The 14,882-nt window shown below is 41.6% G+C and overlaps 1 protein-coding gene across 2 annotated transcripts in view; it reads right to left on the bottom strand.

Annotated features, from left to right (window-relative positions):
• ADAMTS3 (ADAM metallopeptidase with thrombospondin type 1 motif 3) overlaps positions 1 to 13,634 on the bottom strand; it is a 291,950-nt gene extending 278,316 nt beyond the window's left edge. The window contains exons 1-2 of one of the 2 annotated variants that reach the window (XM_024115432.3): positions 13,071 to 13,634; positions 11,736 to 11,763 (exon numbers count right to left, since the gene is read on the bottom strand). In XM_024115432.3, the coding sequence (XP_023971200.1) occupies positions 11,736 to 11,763; positions 13,071 to 13,139 (97 nt within the window). In that variant the 5' untranslated portion in view covers positions 13,140 to 13,634. The remainder of the gene's footprint in view (positions 1 to 11,735; positions 11,764 to 13,070) is intronic. The other variant, XM_055086022.1, reaches the window with a different exon arrangement.
• Between the last annotated feature and the right edge of the window lie 1,248 nt (positions 13,635 to 14,882).

Below are 14,882 nucleotides of genomic sequence, written 5' to 3' on the forward strand. Positions count from 1 at the left end.
TGACATTTTTTTTCCTTAGATTCCATATATATGTGTTAGAATACGATATTTTTTTGGTACTCTTGACTTACTTCACTCTGTATGACAGACTCCAGTTCTATCCACCTCATTACAAATAACTCCGTTTCATTTCTTTTTGTGGCTAATATTCCATTGTATATATGTGCCACATCTTCTTTATCCATTCATCCGATGATGGACACTTAAGTTGCTTCAGTCAGACTTTCTGTTTTAATGTCAGCCCTGTTAGACTTTTCTAATAGTTTCCAAATTTTACTCATTTCTGAGGCTTTGGACCATTTACATATGTCTGTGTTTTAGCATGATATTTACACATAACAGACCCTCAGTAAATACAGGTTAAAGAAATAGAAAAGTTGCCTCAAACTGAAACCTGAATGGGTCACTTTCACCGTGCTGAGAAGAAAGTGTCATACCCTCTCTTCACCCTTAAAATATCTGCACCAAACTTCTCATTTTCACCTGAGTATTCATCTTGTCTTCCTGACTTCACTATTTCTGTTCATGATGTGCTGATTCTCCCAAACTCCCAAGCTAAAAAAACTGACTTCCCTTCAACTTTTTCCCCACTTTATATCATTCAAGTCCTACTGATCTCACCTTAAAATTTCTCTCAAATTAATCCCCTTCCTTCCAATCACCTTCAAGTTCTCATCACCTCACACTGAAAAGCTGCAAGTACCAAGTCCAAATGCCCCACATATAATTTCTCACTACCAAGTGCCATATACATTGTATCAGTATATTTTCTAAATTACTGCCAGAAAAATTGTTTTGAAGTCTTATATCTAATATGCCTAGGTTCTACCACTCACTACCTTTGTGATTCTGGTCACTTAAGACTTTTTATGTCAGTACCCACCTGAAAAAATTAGGGCAACAGTATTTAGTTCATAGGCTTGTTGTAACAATTAAATGGCCTAATCCAAAGTGCTTAACACAGTATCCAGCACATAGTAAGTGCTCAATAAATGTTAGGTATTAATATTATTCTGTTATTCTTTACGAAGAGTTTCAACTGGCTCATCATTACTTCAAGATAAAATAAATTCAGAAAATTGATATCTGTATTTCCATGTCAGACCTGAAAATTGCTTGAAAGACCATCTACTAATCAAATCCCCTCACTTCACACATAAGAAACTAAACTCAAAGTTAGGTAATTTAACCCAAGTCAAAACTTAACTTTATCATTTAAGGCCGTCTGCATTCTGTCCCTAATTTCTTTTCAACATCATCTCCCATATAACCTAAAGAAACATTCTAATGTGCTCACTAGCTTAATCACTCCTGCCTTTAGAGCCCTACTCTATTGCATCAACCGGGGGAAACGTCTGTTGCTTTCTCTCCATGTATGCAAATCTCACCCGGCCCTCACGGCCTTTCCCAAGCCCCATCTTTTCCATGAAACCTGCCCTGTTAAACTGCCTAAAGTACAGACCTCAGGGTCTAAACTTCCTAGCTCTGACTGTCGTGCAGTGTCTGCATAACAGTTATAAAAATCTCTATGGGTGAAAAATTATATGTTTATGTCTTGTCCTTTCAGAGATTTTAAGCTCTTTGGGGCAGAGGTGTGATCTTAAATGTGTTTAAATGTCCCCAGTGTACATCAGTCTTTGAGGAAAAGAGAAATTAATGGTTATTTTTGGAAGTGGGGATCCTTGGGAAGGAGTGCTCTCACAGCATCACCCTGTAGCCCGGGCTTTGGGATCATTTATACTCCTTCACGCATTCAGCCACATATGCTCAAAACTGAGGACGGGCAGGTTGGTATCCTTCTAAGTATGTTGTAGAACACTACACAAATGTTTCCTAGAAGAGACTAGATGTCCCCAGCACATTACGAAGACCACACTCTAGAACAGCAAGAGAAGAGAAGTCTTCAGTAGTACAATCAACACTGCTAGGACCTAAAATGGCTGCAGTACAAAGTCTCATATATCACGGCAATTTTTAGCTGACCTAATTAAGACCAAACCTACCCCAGGCACACAGAATATTGGAATACTTGTGATTGATGCAATGTGGCTCTAATTTCCAAGCAAAGAAGGGGGCGGGGTATGATGGTTGAATACTAAAGGTCTGGAGTCAAAAAGCACTGCATTTGAAGGCTGGTTTCAATCTCATGTGCTCTTTGGCACATGAGCTTGAAATTATGAAAATTAAGGCTCAGACAGGTTACCTGTAAAATAGGAAGAAGAGATAAGGCACATAAAGGGCTTAGTCCATCTAATAACATTTCAATAAATGAAAAATTAGCTGGTGTTATTATCACCATCACCATCATCATCTAGCTAGAACTGTACACGAAGGAAGTCAATATCAGATTCCTTCCGTGTCCCAGCACCCCTCAAGCCTCTCCCCACTGCAGTCCCACACAAATCTAGTGTTTCTGGTGGTTAGAAGGGATCTTAAGCTCCATGTCAACAAATGGCCTGAAGTCTAGACTGGCTGTAACAACCCACGCTCCATTACCCAACCCAGGGACTGGGAATCTCTCCCGAGAATTGGCTGATTGCTCTACGCTAGAGGCAGTCACACAGGCAATTTCCTTTATCAGGTATAAATTCTCAGTATGCAACAATCTGGCCACAAGAATGAAATCAAACAAGCATTTTCAAGATCTGCTAAAGAAGCAGCTCCAACAACAACATTTCCAAATCCTGAGCCAAGGATAAGAGAATGACTTTCATCAGAAATGACAGGAGCCAGCTGCTCCAGGAAAGATGTGAGTAGGGTGAAGAGTGGACGTTAAAGAGGACATCACATGCCAAAGGGCTCACCAAAGCGGTAAACGCTAACGGAGAAGGGGACACATCTCCTCTCAAAGGCAATTAAAAATTAATTGTGACACATGCTGAAATTCTGAACGCAGCCAAATTCCTTTTTCCTCACTTCATCTCCTCTAGGCTCTTATCACCACAAGGCAGAGAAACACTTTGAGGTCTTTTATTTTAGTTGTAAACCTATTTTCATAGCTATTTGGGGAGGAGGGAATTTTAAAGTTCACAACTGTTTGTTCTTTCTTAATAATTTCATTATTAAGAAAGAACAAACAGTTGTGAACTTTAAAATTCTTCTCATTTTTTTAATCTGGCTTTTTCATAAATATTTGTTGCAATTGCACAATGTTTATGTTCACGAGAGTCATTTAGGAAAGAACAGCACATTCTTCAGCATTCCAGAACATGAAATCAGGTAAGAGGAGATCTTTTAAGAATACTGTTTTAAAGAAAAATATCCAAGTATTTTCTTTGTTTGCTACATCTTAAAATGATCAAATGATCAATAACAGGATAACAAGTAGAGATTTATTTTTTTAAGTGAGGCCCAAATGCCAAACACTTAACATTCCAATCTTAGTTTTTAAAGAAGCACTTCTACTGGTTATATTTATCATCGTTGGAAATTTTACAGACTCAAGAGCAATATTAGACATTCTAAAAATTAATATTTCTCATATGTCTTACAATTTTTTGATGGATGATACTTTTGAAGACTAATATTGAGTCTAGAATTTAAAGCCAGGAAAATTAGCATTTGTCCCTAGGGCCAAAGGCTGAGGAAAATATGACAGATAAGAAATGCGGATAGTAGCTTTAAAGGTTTTCACTGAAACTTCACTTGTGTTAATTATATTTTCCAAATCTAAAATAGTCTGGCTTATGGTTTGACAAAAAGTATGAGAAACTAGGACAGTCCACTAGGCTGCTGTTTTAGTTTCCTATTGCTGCTATAACAAATTGCCACAAACTTGGCGACCTAAAACAACATGAATATGTTATCCTACAGTTCTGGAGGTCAAAAGTCTGAAATAGGTTGCACAGGGCTAAAAGCAAGGTGTCAGCAGGCTGCATTTCTTTTGGAAGCACTAGGAATGATCTGTTTCCTTGCCTTTTTCAATTTCCAGAGGCTACCTGCGTTTGCTGGCTCAAGGTTCCCTCCCTTCCATCTTCAAAGCCAGCAACATCAAACCAAGTCTTTTTCACATCCCCCTTCCATCTATAAGGACTTTCCAACAGGTTATCCAGGATAATCTCCCTATTTTAAGGTCAACTGATTAGCAACCTTAATTCCACCTGAAGACTTAATTCCTCTTTGCCATGTAATGTATTTACAGGTTCCAGGGATTCAAACACAGCCATCTTGGGGGTCCACTCCTCTGACTGCCACAGCCAACAGCTCCCATCGATGTGCTGGAAGTCCTCACAGCTGTGACGTTATTGCACATGTGTGCCGCCCAGTATCCGTCCCTCCTTGTCCTTTAACTGAACCCCAGTTTTCCCTCAGGTTAACCATCTCACACTCCACTCTCAGTCCCTGTCAGTCAAGAGTGAAACATCTCAATCCAGGCTAATCAGAGCACTGCATCACTGAGCACAGTTCATGGTTTGAGAATAAGCTTATGACTCGAGCCAGGTAGCCAATAAAAGCCCTACCAGGAGTTATTAACTGGAGCAGCCAGAACAGAAGTGTTCTGTCTAGTTGGGTAATGATAGCCTAGACAGTCTTTGCCACAACTTGGATAGTGACGATCTTATGCTACTAGAGAAATAAAGCCAACCCAGAGGAAAAGTAAGAGAGAAACAAAGAGGGAAGGGAGAAAGGGAGGGGATGGGGAAGAAAGGTGGCAGGGAAAAGAGGAGGGAGGGACAGAGAGAGCAAGGAGGGAGGGAGAGAGAGGGGAAGGAGGAAGGGGGGAGAGAGAGAGATTGATTCCTGACATTATTTGAGCCCTAGATCCAGCTATACCTGACTTTGATTACCTGATCAATTTTGTCTTCCTTAACCACTGTCAACTGGGTTCCTGTTATTTGCATCCAAAGGAGTCACGATTAATACAGGAACATTCTCTCAATGAAATGGAAAGAAGAAATTTCAATAAATAAGGTGAAAAGGAAAGAAAGAATTACGTCCAGTATACACAAAATATAGTTGGTGTGGAATAACTTTTTGCACTTTATTCCTTACTCAACTCCTCCCTCTACTGCTATATTCCAATGAATTAAGGAACACTACATTGAGATACCAACATGAAGATAATACATGAAAATAGAACTCTTAAAGAGCTGTCACATGGTGAGCTGAGTGGCTGGATAGTGTACAAGTCCATGACACACTAAATTAAGGTGCCTGGAAAGCCATAGTGGCAGGCAGACCTATAAGAAATGTATGCACTAGAATGAGGCAGCTCTCCTTGAGTAAAAGTGTTTTTTAAAAGCACAAGACTGGGCTTCCCTGGTGGCGCAGTGGTTCAGAATCTGCCTGCCAATGCAGGGGACATGAGCTCAAGCCCTGATCCGGGAAAATCCTACATGCCGCGGAGCAACTAAGCCCGCGCGCCACAACTACTGAGCCTGCGCTCTAGAGCCCGCGAGCCACAACTAGTGAAGCCCGCGCGCCTAGAGCCTGTAGTGCACAACAAGAGAAGCCACCACAATGAGAAGCCCATGCACCGCAATGAAGAGTAGCCTCCAGTAGCCGCAACCAGGGAAAAGCCTGTGCGCAGCAACGAAGACCCAATGCAGCCAGAAACAATAAGTAAATTAAATAAAATAATAAAATAAATAAATTTTAATAGCACAAGACTAAGACATACTAATAATAATACCTATTATTCTAGCTTGCTTACCATGTGCCAGCATTTTATGAATCCTTTAAAACTCTGTGAAGTAAGTAAGAGTAGTATGTCTATGTCACATACAAGACAGTGAAGCTTTGAGAGGTTAAGGTCATCAACTAGAAAGTGTTGCAGTCAGGATTTTAAACCACACAGTAAACAGCGTCTGTGCCCCTGACCATTTAATGGAGGAGAGGCAATGAATATTAACAGTTCCTCTCATGCATACACTGGTTAGCTTTTAGATTAAGGAATGGACTCTACATGTAAAAAAGAGAGGTTTTTACATATAAAAGAAAGAGAACACAAATTCATATGAATAATTATTTCAATCATTCTTTTTATTTGTGTGCATTAGTACATATAAAAATATATATACTAAATATGAAGAAAAATTGTAGGAAATGTGATTTATTATCTAAGTATTTGAAGATTCATATGTTTAATCCTATTTTACTTTCTACAGGTTTCCTAAATACTATTTTTGTTTTATCAGTCACTTCAAGAACAAGACAGACTGTTTCACTGTTTCATGCTGCTCACAATTTGTTCTAAATTCCATAAAGATTCATCATGCTGAATTTGTGGCACTCATTTTTATAAACAAGAGTGACATTTTACCACAAAATCTCTTCTAGGGATTTATAGTTAGTCAGCAAAGTCACGTAAATGCATTCGGAAAATCAGGATGGATGAATTACATGTGGGGAAAGAGATTCCTAAGCTAGGAAACTTTTCCCACGCTTTACTATCCATTCTAAAGAATACACAACTCTCAAATTCTGTTCTATGAGTTGGACAAATCTTAGAGTACTGATAAAATTACAAAACATTTTTATAATACAATGGTTCATACTTTGAGGTACGTGGTAACTAGAAAATGATTAATTCATTGCATCTTTCAGAGACTGCATAACCAAATATTTAAAAATTATGTTCAAATGTCAAGAAGAGCAGAACCAAATCTAATTTAAAATTAAAATATTTTAAATCAACACTTTACTATATATTGCTACTAGGAATTCAGGTCTTACAAACGTCTTCAAAAGTCATGCATTTGTCAAAATGTATCACGTTAATTTGGTTTTACTCAGTAATCAACTTCTAGGGCACTCTCCTAAAGGAGTCATTGGAAAAGTGGGCAATAATCTATATACGACACTGTGTGGCAATATTCACTATCAGGAGAAAATGGATATCATTAGGGAAATGATTACATAAAATAAGGTTTATTAGTATGATGGGATAAAAATGATGTTTATGAGGAGTTTGTAATGATATGGAAAATTACATTAAAATATTAAACCAAACAAAATCAGGTATCCAATAAAAACAGCATAATCTGTGTATTAAAAGAAGACTAAATAAGAATATGCTAAATTATAACAAAAGTTTGATATTTGGGATGATTGTCAAAAATCTGAGGGATACAGAAATAGAAGGTAACTACAAAGGGCACATGTAAAGCATCTATAATCAGAACAAAAACTGATTAATTAAAAAGACTAACTCAACGATTTATAATAGAAGTAGCACAGCTTAGAAGTAAAAGCTGATCTCTATTAGAGGAACTCTGAGGAAAGTGTTCCCAAAATTCTGGTAACAATCCTCTTTGAGGAAGCAGTAGGGTTCCATTTAAGTCTTCATTGTCAATAGATCCAGTCCAAGCAGTATAACCAAACTCTTCATATTGAAACCACTCATGATTTTAGCAGGCAATTTGGAATTGTCCCTAATGGATTTCCAAGGTAATCTTGGTTGGCTACCCATAAGCAAAGAATGCTTAAAGATAATCGTCCTGGAAACAGAGATGACCTTAAAGATTTCTTAACATTTCTGAGCAATATTATGATTATTTGGTACAATGAAAAAGGAAAACAGTGAAGTATGGGGAAGGAATAGTTCAGCTAACCAGCAGCAGGTTGCTGGTGATAGGTAACATGCTGCTTTTAATAACATCTTCATCTAAGAAGCTTAAAGCATTTAACTTTAATCATTATGATGCTCTATGGAGAGGTGGGAGCTAAATCAGTAAAGTCAAGTGTATGATCTTTAGTGCCAGGGAAGAACAATGGCTTAGGTGGCTGAAATTCTAAATTTTACAAGGGATCCCTTTAAACTTGCTTTAGACCACATCTTTTAGTACTGCTGTTGGCAAACTGGATTGACAGATTTCAATCTTAGCTTATCTTATTTCCACTGATGCCAGCAACATGGCAACTTATCCCAAATAGACTTTAGAGCAAAATTAGTGAACATTCCAAACCTGCACATAATTCTATTCAATTTGACAAATACTTATTGACCACAAACACAAAAGCAAAACAAACTGATAAGCCTAAGTCCCTGGCTTTGTGGGGTGAAACAGGAAGTCACAAGGAGCCTTGATAACATTGACTAATTAATTGTATAGCCATTGTCACCATCCTCATTTTCCTGGGGGCCAATTAAACCTGGACAGGGGCACAGAACAAGAGCATTTTAGGAAAATCAGAACACAGGCAAATCCCAGTATGATAATAACCTGCTTACTAGATCTATGCACTGAATAACAAATATTTGAGAGCCCGCAAGGTACCAAGCTCTGTTTTATGTACAGGGGATACAGCAGTCATCAAGACAAAGTCTTTGCTCTCTCAAGGGCTACACTAGTGGAAACACTTACTCTATACCAAGGAGAAGGTACGGTGACACACTACACCTTGAAAACCAAACGAGTACCTGAAAATGATGAAAAATTATTTCTCAGGAAACCAGATATTTGAGAGGACAAATTAGCAACTTTATTTGGTTAAGAATAAAATGCAATGAAATTTGAAACTGGGAAACAGAAATAGGGCAGAGAAAGATGGATATGCACCAATTCTAAGAGTGGGGGTGGGAGAGGGAAGACAGCTGAACACCAAAGCCTCACAGTGGTTTTTCCTCTGATAACACTCAAGCAAACTCAAAGGCGTGGCTTATGAAACAAAAGGACTCAAGAGAATTCTTTTTCGGATTCTCCAATTTCTACAGAACTATGATTATTTCCTAAGCCACATGTGTCACAGAGCAAACCTCCTTACCCAATCAGGCCAGCCAGCCAGCTACCCACAATTACCCTAAGGCATCCTATCAAGGCCATATTCCGAGTCAGAAATGAAAGAGCTCCCTGATATGTCACAGAAGTATTCTACCAATCTCATGAAACACATTTACACACATTACATAAACATTCACATATGCACCTATATATATATGTATGCGTGCATGTATACGTGTGCATATGTGTGGGTATAGGTATGTATGGGTGTATGTATATACGGTGTATGCATGTATGCATGGGTGTATGTATGTATATATGGGTGTAGATAGGTAGGTAGGTAGATAGCTCCTCTCTGATTGACAAGGGAGCAGAGAACTAGGTGACAGTTCAAAACCTATTTGCCCGTTTTCCCAAGAGTCACACACCAAGAGGGCATTTTTCCACTGGGTGGAGAAAAAAGCAAAGAAGTCACATCCCGTACTACACACTTCATGGGTGACATATATATAAATATATATGTTCTAACCTGCCCCCATCACAGACTGCCCTCTACTCTAGGGGGTTGGAGCATATTAGATATATATTTTTTACTGGTTTCCTAAGCCAAATACTAAAAAAGTATGTATTGTTTTTCTATTTATAAAAAGAATTAAAAACTGGCAAAATTAATTTATCCTGTTACAAGTCACCTTTTGTGTGGGAATCCTGCTAGGAAAGTGGCACAAGCACTAGCAATGTTCTTATCGATCCAGGTGCTGGATACCCAGAAGTGTTCCCTTCGTGAAGAATCAGCAAGGTGTACACTTATATGCACCACCCTGCATGTATATTATATCTCAACAGAAAGGAGTTTTTAAATTTAGCTTCCTAACAATTTGTGGTCTGTTAGTAAATTATATTTACCTCATCTTGAGACATTAAATTATTCACAAATTATTCAGAAACATGGAATCTTCTCTAGCCAATTTGTAGATCAATAAATATAAATTCATTAATTCTACAAACCTTACTACTTTTTCCTAATTGTGTCATTGATTAAATAGCACCTCCAGGCAGTTATATAAACCTACTTTTGAATCAATTATTGGAAAAAAATTACTTAACTATATGTAGAAAAGTACATTTACCAAAACTCCAGGTTAGCAATCCCTTGATGCATGGGGACAGGGGAAAGGAATCTCATTATTGCACATCAAATTTTTAAAATATATTTTTAAATCCCTCTTAAGAACAACATAAATGATTATAACCCAAAGCCAAATGGTACACTTCTGCTATCACAAGACTCATGAGTCAAATCTATTTTTATCTTTATTTCTTCCCTTAATTCAGAAATGGTAAATAAAAATGATAATAATAAAAGAAAGAAATCTCATAAAGCAGAGGAACTTGGGAGCAAATAAATTTTCAGCAACACAACCTAAGAGTGCCCTGCCCTCTTCTCTTATGTGCTGTTACTCATCTCCCTCTTACCAAATTAAAGCAGACCTGTACTACTTTCTTCCCTGAGGACAAGAACTACCAAAGTAGTTTATATTAGCAAAAGGACTGGACCAAAGTCTAACCCAGGGCCTCTTACATATGAGCATGCTGAGTCTATCTGAAAATTTAATCAAAGTAATATATTTTATTCCTTGTAGAATGAGTAATCTTAAAATAGTTTTTAAATTTACATATTGAAATGTTGGGATGTTTAAGTAATCAAATGTTTAAGAAATAATAAGTAAGACAGCTTTCTTTTCCTACTTGTTGGAAGACTGGTTAAAAAGAAAAATCCTTCTTTAAAAAGAGACATGTAGATGGCTGAACGCTATCAACTACAAATGACAAATGTCTCTTCATAGACACTGTATTTTCAATGCAGTTCTCAGTCACTTTCCTCCTGTCTGTCCTGCTCTTCCTGTGGAGGTCTAAGCTTGTGGAGGAGTTCCAACAATGCTAAGCACTGAGTAAGAAGGGAGCATTCTGACACACGATGTCATACGGCTACAAACAGATACTCTGGGCCTGGATCTTGGGGTCCCTCCATTAGTTTACAAGTATGGAATTCCCTAAGCTCTCCACTATGTGCTACAGCAGGTTACTGTATAACCTCTCAAGCTTCATTTCCTTCAAATCTAAAATAGACACAATGTGTCCCTATCCCCTAGTGCATTTGTGAGAAACAGATGACATAAGGCACCTAAAGCAATTAGCACTGTGCCTGGCACACAGCACACAGGCAACGATTTGTAACTACTTCTGCAGTAACAAAATCTTTTCATCTAAAAGATGACTTTACCATATCACCTGACAAATACACAATTTCCAGAGACTAACACTCTGCCAAAAGGAAAATTATCTTTTAAAGTAACCCAAGTTAAATGTGTATGAAAAGACTGAATGGAGCCTGGCTTCTTGACAGATGACTTTCAGTTTCTGCATTCAGAACAAATACATTATTATAAACAGCTTCAAAAAAGACCATGGACTTTGGAGGACATGTTACAAGTCACACTCTCTGAGCCTCAGTGTCCTCACCCATAAAATGGGAATAATTCCCGTATCGTCAGCCAATACCGAGGTTTTAGATGTTATCTGCAAAAGGCCTAACAGTATCTTACACATTAGTAGATAACTATTTCAAAGCAGATGGCATAAGAAAAGCCATCAGAGGGATTATTCAAAGCTGAAAAAATTTTAAGAGAAAAACTTTCCATCATCTGTGCTTTATTTTTCTCTTCTTTGTAGCATTCTTACACTTTGTTGCTACAAAAGTTGGTTTAATTTATCTCCATATCTTCTTCCAGTCCCTCCATCACCCTCCCAGTAACCACCAGTGGCTTGTCCAAAGACAGTTAATAAATCGACGCCTGAAAAGCCCAACTGCAGGAGAATTTTTACATCACTACAACTCAGGAAAGTGACACCCTCCTCCGGAAAGAGGAAGAGAAGAACAGAAATGTTACTGGACTACCAATTGTTTCTTTAACCATCAATGGGAGAAATTTCAGAAACAATATTTTGCTTCGCTTACTTCATTCCCTACTTTCTACTAAGATAAGAGTGACATCTGAGAACAAGGCTTACCTATTTGCACCATTTCTTCATTACCAGCCTGGAAAGGAGGGGGAAAAGTAAGAAAAAGAAACAGTTACTGGGTTTCATCTTATCACCTCATGCGTTTTATTTCTACCATTAATGCTTTTCAGGAGCTGGCTAATCAGGAGACGCTGGAGACCGGGATTGGTGCCTAAAGGCTGCACCTCAGTTTGTAGGAGGTTCTGTGACAGGAGAATAAGCCAATTCAATAATAATTTGGGACAGGGTGTCGTTTGCTCATTTTAATTTTAATTTAACATTTATGAAGCCAGTAAAAAATAAATACTGACACTCGATATTCTCTTCTGAAAACTCCGGGTACTGGGTCAGGAGTAGAAAAGAAAGTCTCTGAATTTACACGTGCAAAAAGAAGTCTAAATCCTGATGTATCAGATTTGAGGTCAGGAATCCACCAGACAGTTCTCTACTTTTCACCCTATGGTCAGACCAGGCAGACCCGAGACGCTACAGAAACTCACAGAGAAATTCTGCACCCAGAGTCCCACGGGCCCTGTGCTGATGTGATTTACTACAAACGGCTCGGCTCATCCCGCTGAGCCTTCTCAAGGACTCTTCCGAGAGCATCGGGCTTCACCTTGAGTCTCCAAAGGGCGGGGGCTGGGTCGAGAAGAAACGGAGCTGCACTCAACTTCGCTTTAAAAAGAGGAGGAGTTGTGCAGAGGGGGAGGGGAGAAAAGCGGCCGGCGCCTCCAGCCTCTGCCCAGGAAAACGCAGGGCAGGAAACGTCCCCCGGGCCCCCCTCCCCAACTGTCAAACCCCGGCCCTGCCGCGGTCCTCCCAGGACACGTGTCTACTGGATCGCTCCCTGTCCGGCCCAAGGACTTCCTGAAACCCCCGCCTCCGGCTGCCCGAAAAAGCTGTGAGTCAGTGAGGAGGAGAGAAAGTCCCGCGAACCCGACTCCGGCTGCTGCAACCAGAGCCCTGGGATCCCGGACCCAGCGTCCAGAACTTCATTCAGGCGCCCAGACCGCCCTCCGGAAAGAGGAAACCCAGATGGCCCGGCGAGGATGCGACTTGGCTGCACTTTGTCACCAGGAATTGTTCCGAATGCCGCAAAGTGAAGTCCTAGGTGTGACAAGCCTGGGCTCCCGAAGTGGGAGTCCTAACCTCCAGTGCCATTCAACCCCCCACCCCAGAAAGCCCCGCACGCTGCGCCCAGCCCTCGAAACACCGTCCGTGAATGCACCAGATAACAGGGAAGGGGGGAGGGGGGAGGAGGAGAGAGAGGAGGGGAAAGAGGGGAGGAACTTTTTCGGGAAAAGGTTGGGTTTGAGTTTTTTATTGTTATTATTTTCCACTTACTTGTCCATCAGCTGAAGTCCTAACCTCTACCAGAGCGGCTGCTATCAACCAAAGTGACAGGAGAACCATCACGACTCGAGTTCACTTTTCAACTACTGGGCAAAGCAAATGCCCAGAGCACACCCACCCCCCCTCAAAATAAGTTTCTTGAAAAAAAAAAAAAAAGAAAAAAGAACCAAAAAATGCAGAATTAAAACAAAAAAAAACCACAAACAAACAGAAAAAAACTGATCTTCCGTGCTTTGCTTCAATGAAAATGAAATCTGAGCTCTGAGACTGGCCCCCTCTGCTCTGCAGTTCTTTCCACTTCACCTTCTCACCCCGTCCTCCCAAACAGAGTGTGCAGGAGCGAGAAGGTGCTGCGAGCCGGGCATGGGCTGCGCCGGGAGAGGGGGAAGGGACGAGGGGCTTCCAACTATCTCTGCCCGAAGCGGCTTTTTCTAGGCTTTTCGAGCACCATGGGTCCCTAAGGTTAGCGCTGAGAATGCTTGGGTCCCCTGGAGCACAGCAGGGGGAAGTATTAGCGAGCGAGACGAGCGAGCGGGAGCGGGAGAAAGAGGCAGGGAGAGGGCGATTCCGCCGCTCGCACAGAGGTGGGGGCGGGAGGAGCCGGCGGGGAGGAGGAGGAGGCAGGCGGAGGAGGTGGGAGGAGTGGGCCGCTCGCCGGCTCCTCTTGCTCGCGAAGCGGCCGTATGCTCGCTGCCGGCGACCCGCGGGGCGCTAATAAGGCGGCCGGAGCCCCCCGGGCGGCCCCTCCCCCCGCGGCGCCCACGTCACGCGGGGCCCGGTCCCGCGCCCCCCGCGCCAGCCCGGACGGCCGGGGCGGGCGCTGCCGGCGCGGGAGGAGCGGGGAGGACGGCAACCGTGGCCGGCCCCAGGCAGGGTCAGGCCTTGAAGCCGCGCGAGGGGGCTCGACACCCCCATCCCGAGATCTTCTCCTTCCCCGCGACACGGGCGAGGGGAGGTGGCGGTCCAGGGGAGCCACCGGCCCCGACTGGCGGGACCGGCTCTGAGTTAATTATAGGAAGGGGGAGGGTCTAAGGGTCGGTCCTGGGCTTTAGGAAATTCACCTCCTGCTCTACCTTCACTGCTCTCCTGGCCGGGTCTCCCCGGAGGGAACCCCTGGAACCTCCAGGTCGTAACGACGCGGTCATCCTCCTTCCGGACACCAGCCGCCTACCACGTTTTGTAGGGGTGGTTCCTACCCCCTTTCAGTTCTTGTTTACGCTTTATTAGTTTGTGTTAGTTTTAAACGATGCCATGTCTCTTCCTTGAGTCACCCGGATGCTTCCGTTTATCACTAGAGTACACAGGCCTCAGCGTCTCTTCCTCTCCCCAAGATTAAGTTATCAAATGATTTCTGCCCTTTGTGGCCCAGAGCTTTCTGGGAGGAGATAGCACCAACCTGGGCTCCAGAGACTTGAGAAGGGTTTGCCGGAAGCCAAGCGCAGGCTCGCTTCCCTGGGGCAGACGCTTGTGGGCGCTTTCCAGGGAGCAGAGGGGGTGGAAAAGGAAGAATTGCCAACCTCCACTGACCAGTTTCTGACACTCCCTCCCCGGAACAGACCATGAGAGAAGAGTGAATAGGCACCAATTTAGGTATAATTTTCAAGACTTCAACTGGAAGGAGACTTTCAGAGGCCTTCCTAAAATAAAATGTGTAGAAGCTTCTGTCTGTAGCTCCTGGATGCGTCCATATGTCATAGCTCCTTTTCTTTTTTAAAAATGGTGTGCGTTTGGGGGAATACTTTGGTTCATTAGTTAAAGTCTGCATCTTTAGCTCACACATGGCAGGGTGTTCACTGATGTGTT

This window comes from Physeter macrocephalus, chromosome 7 (genome assembly GCF_002837175.3).
Source record: "Physeter macrocephalus isolate SW-GA chromosome 7, ASM283717v5, whole genome shotgun sequence".
NCBI classification, from domain to species: Eukaryota; Metazoa; Chordata; class Mammalia; order Artiodactyla; family Physeteridae; genus Physeter; species Physeter macrocephalus.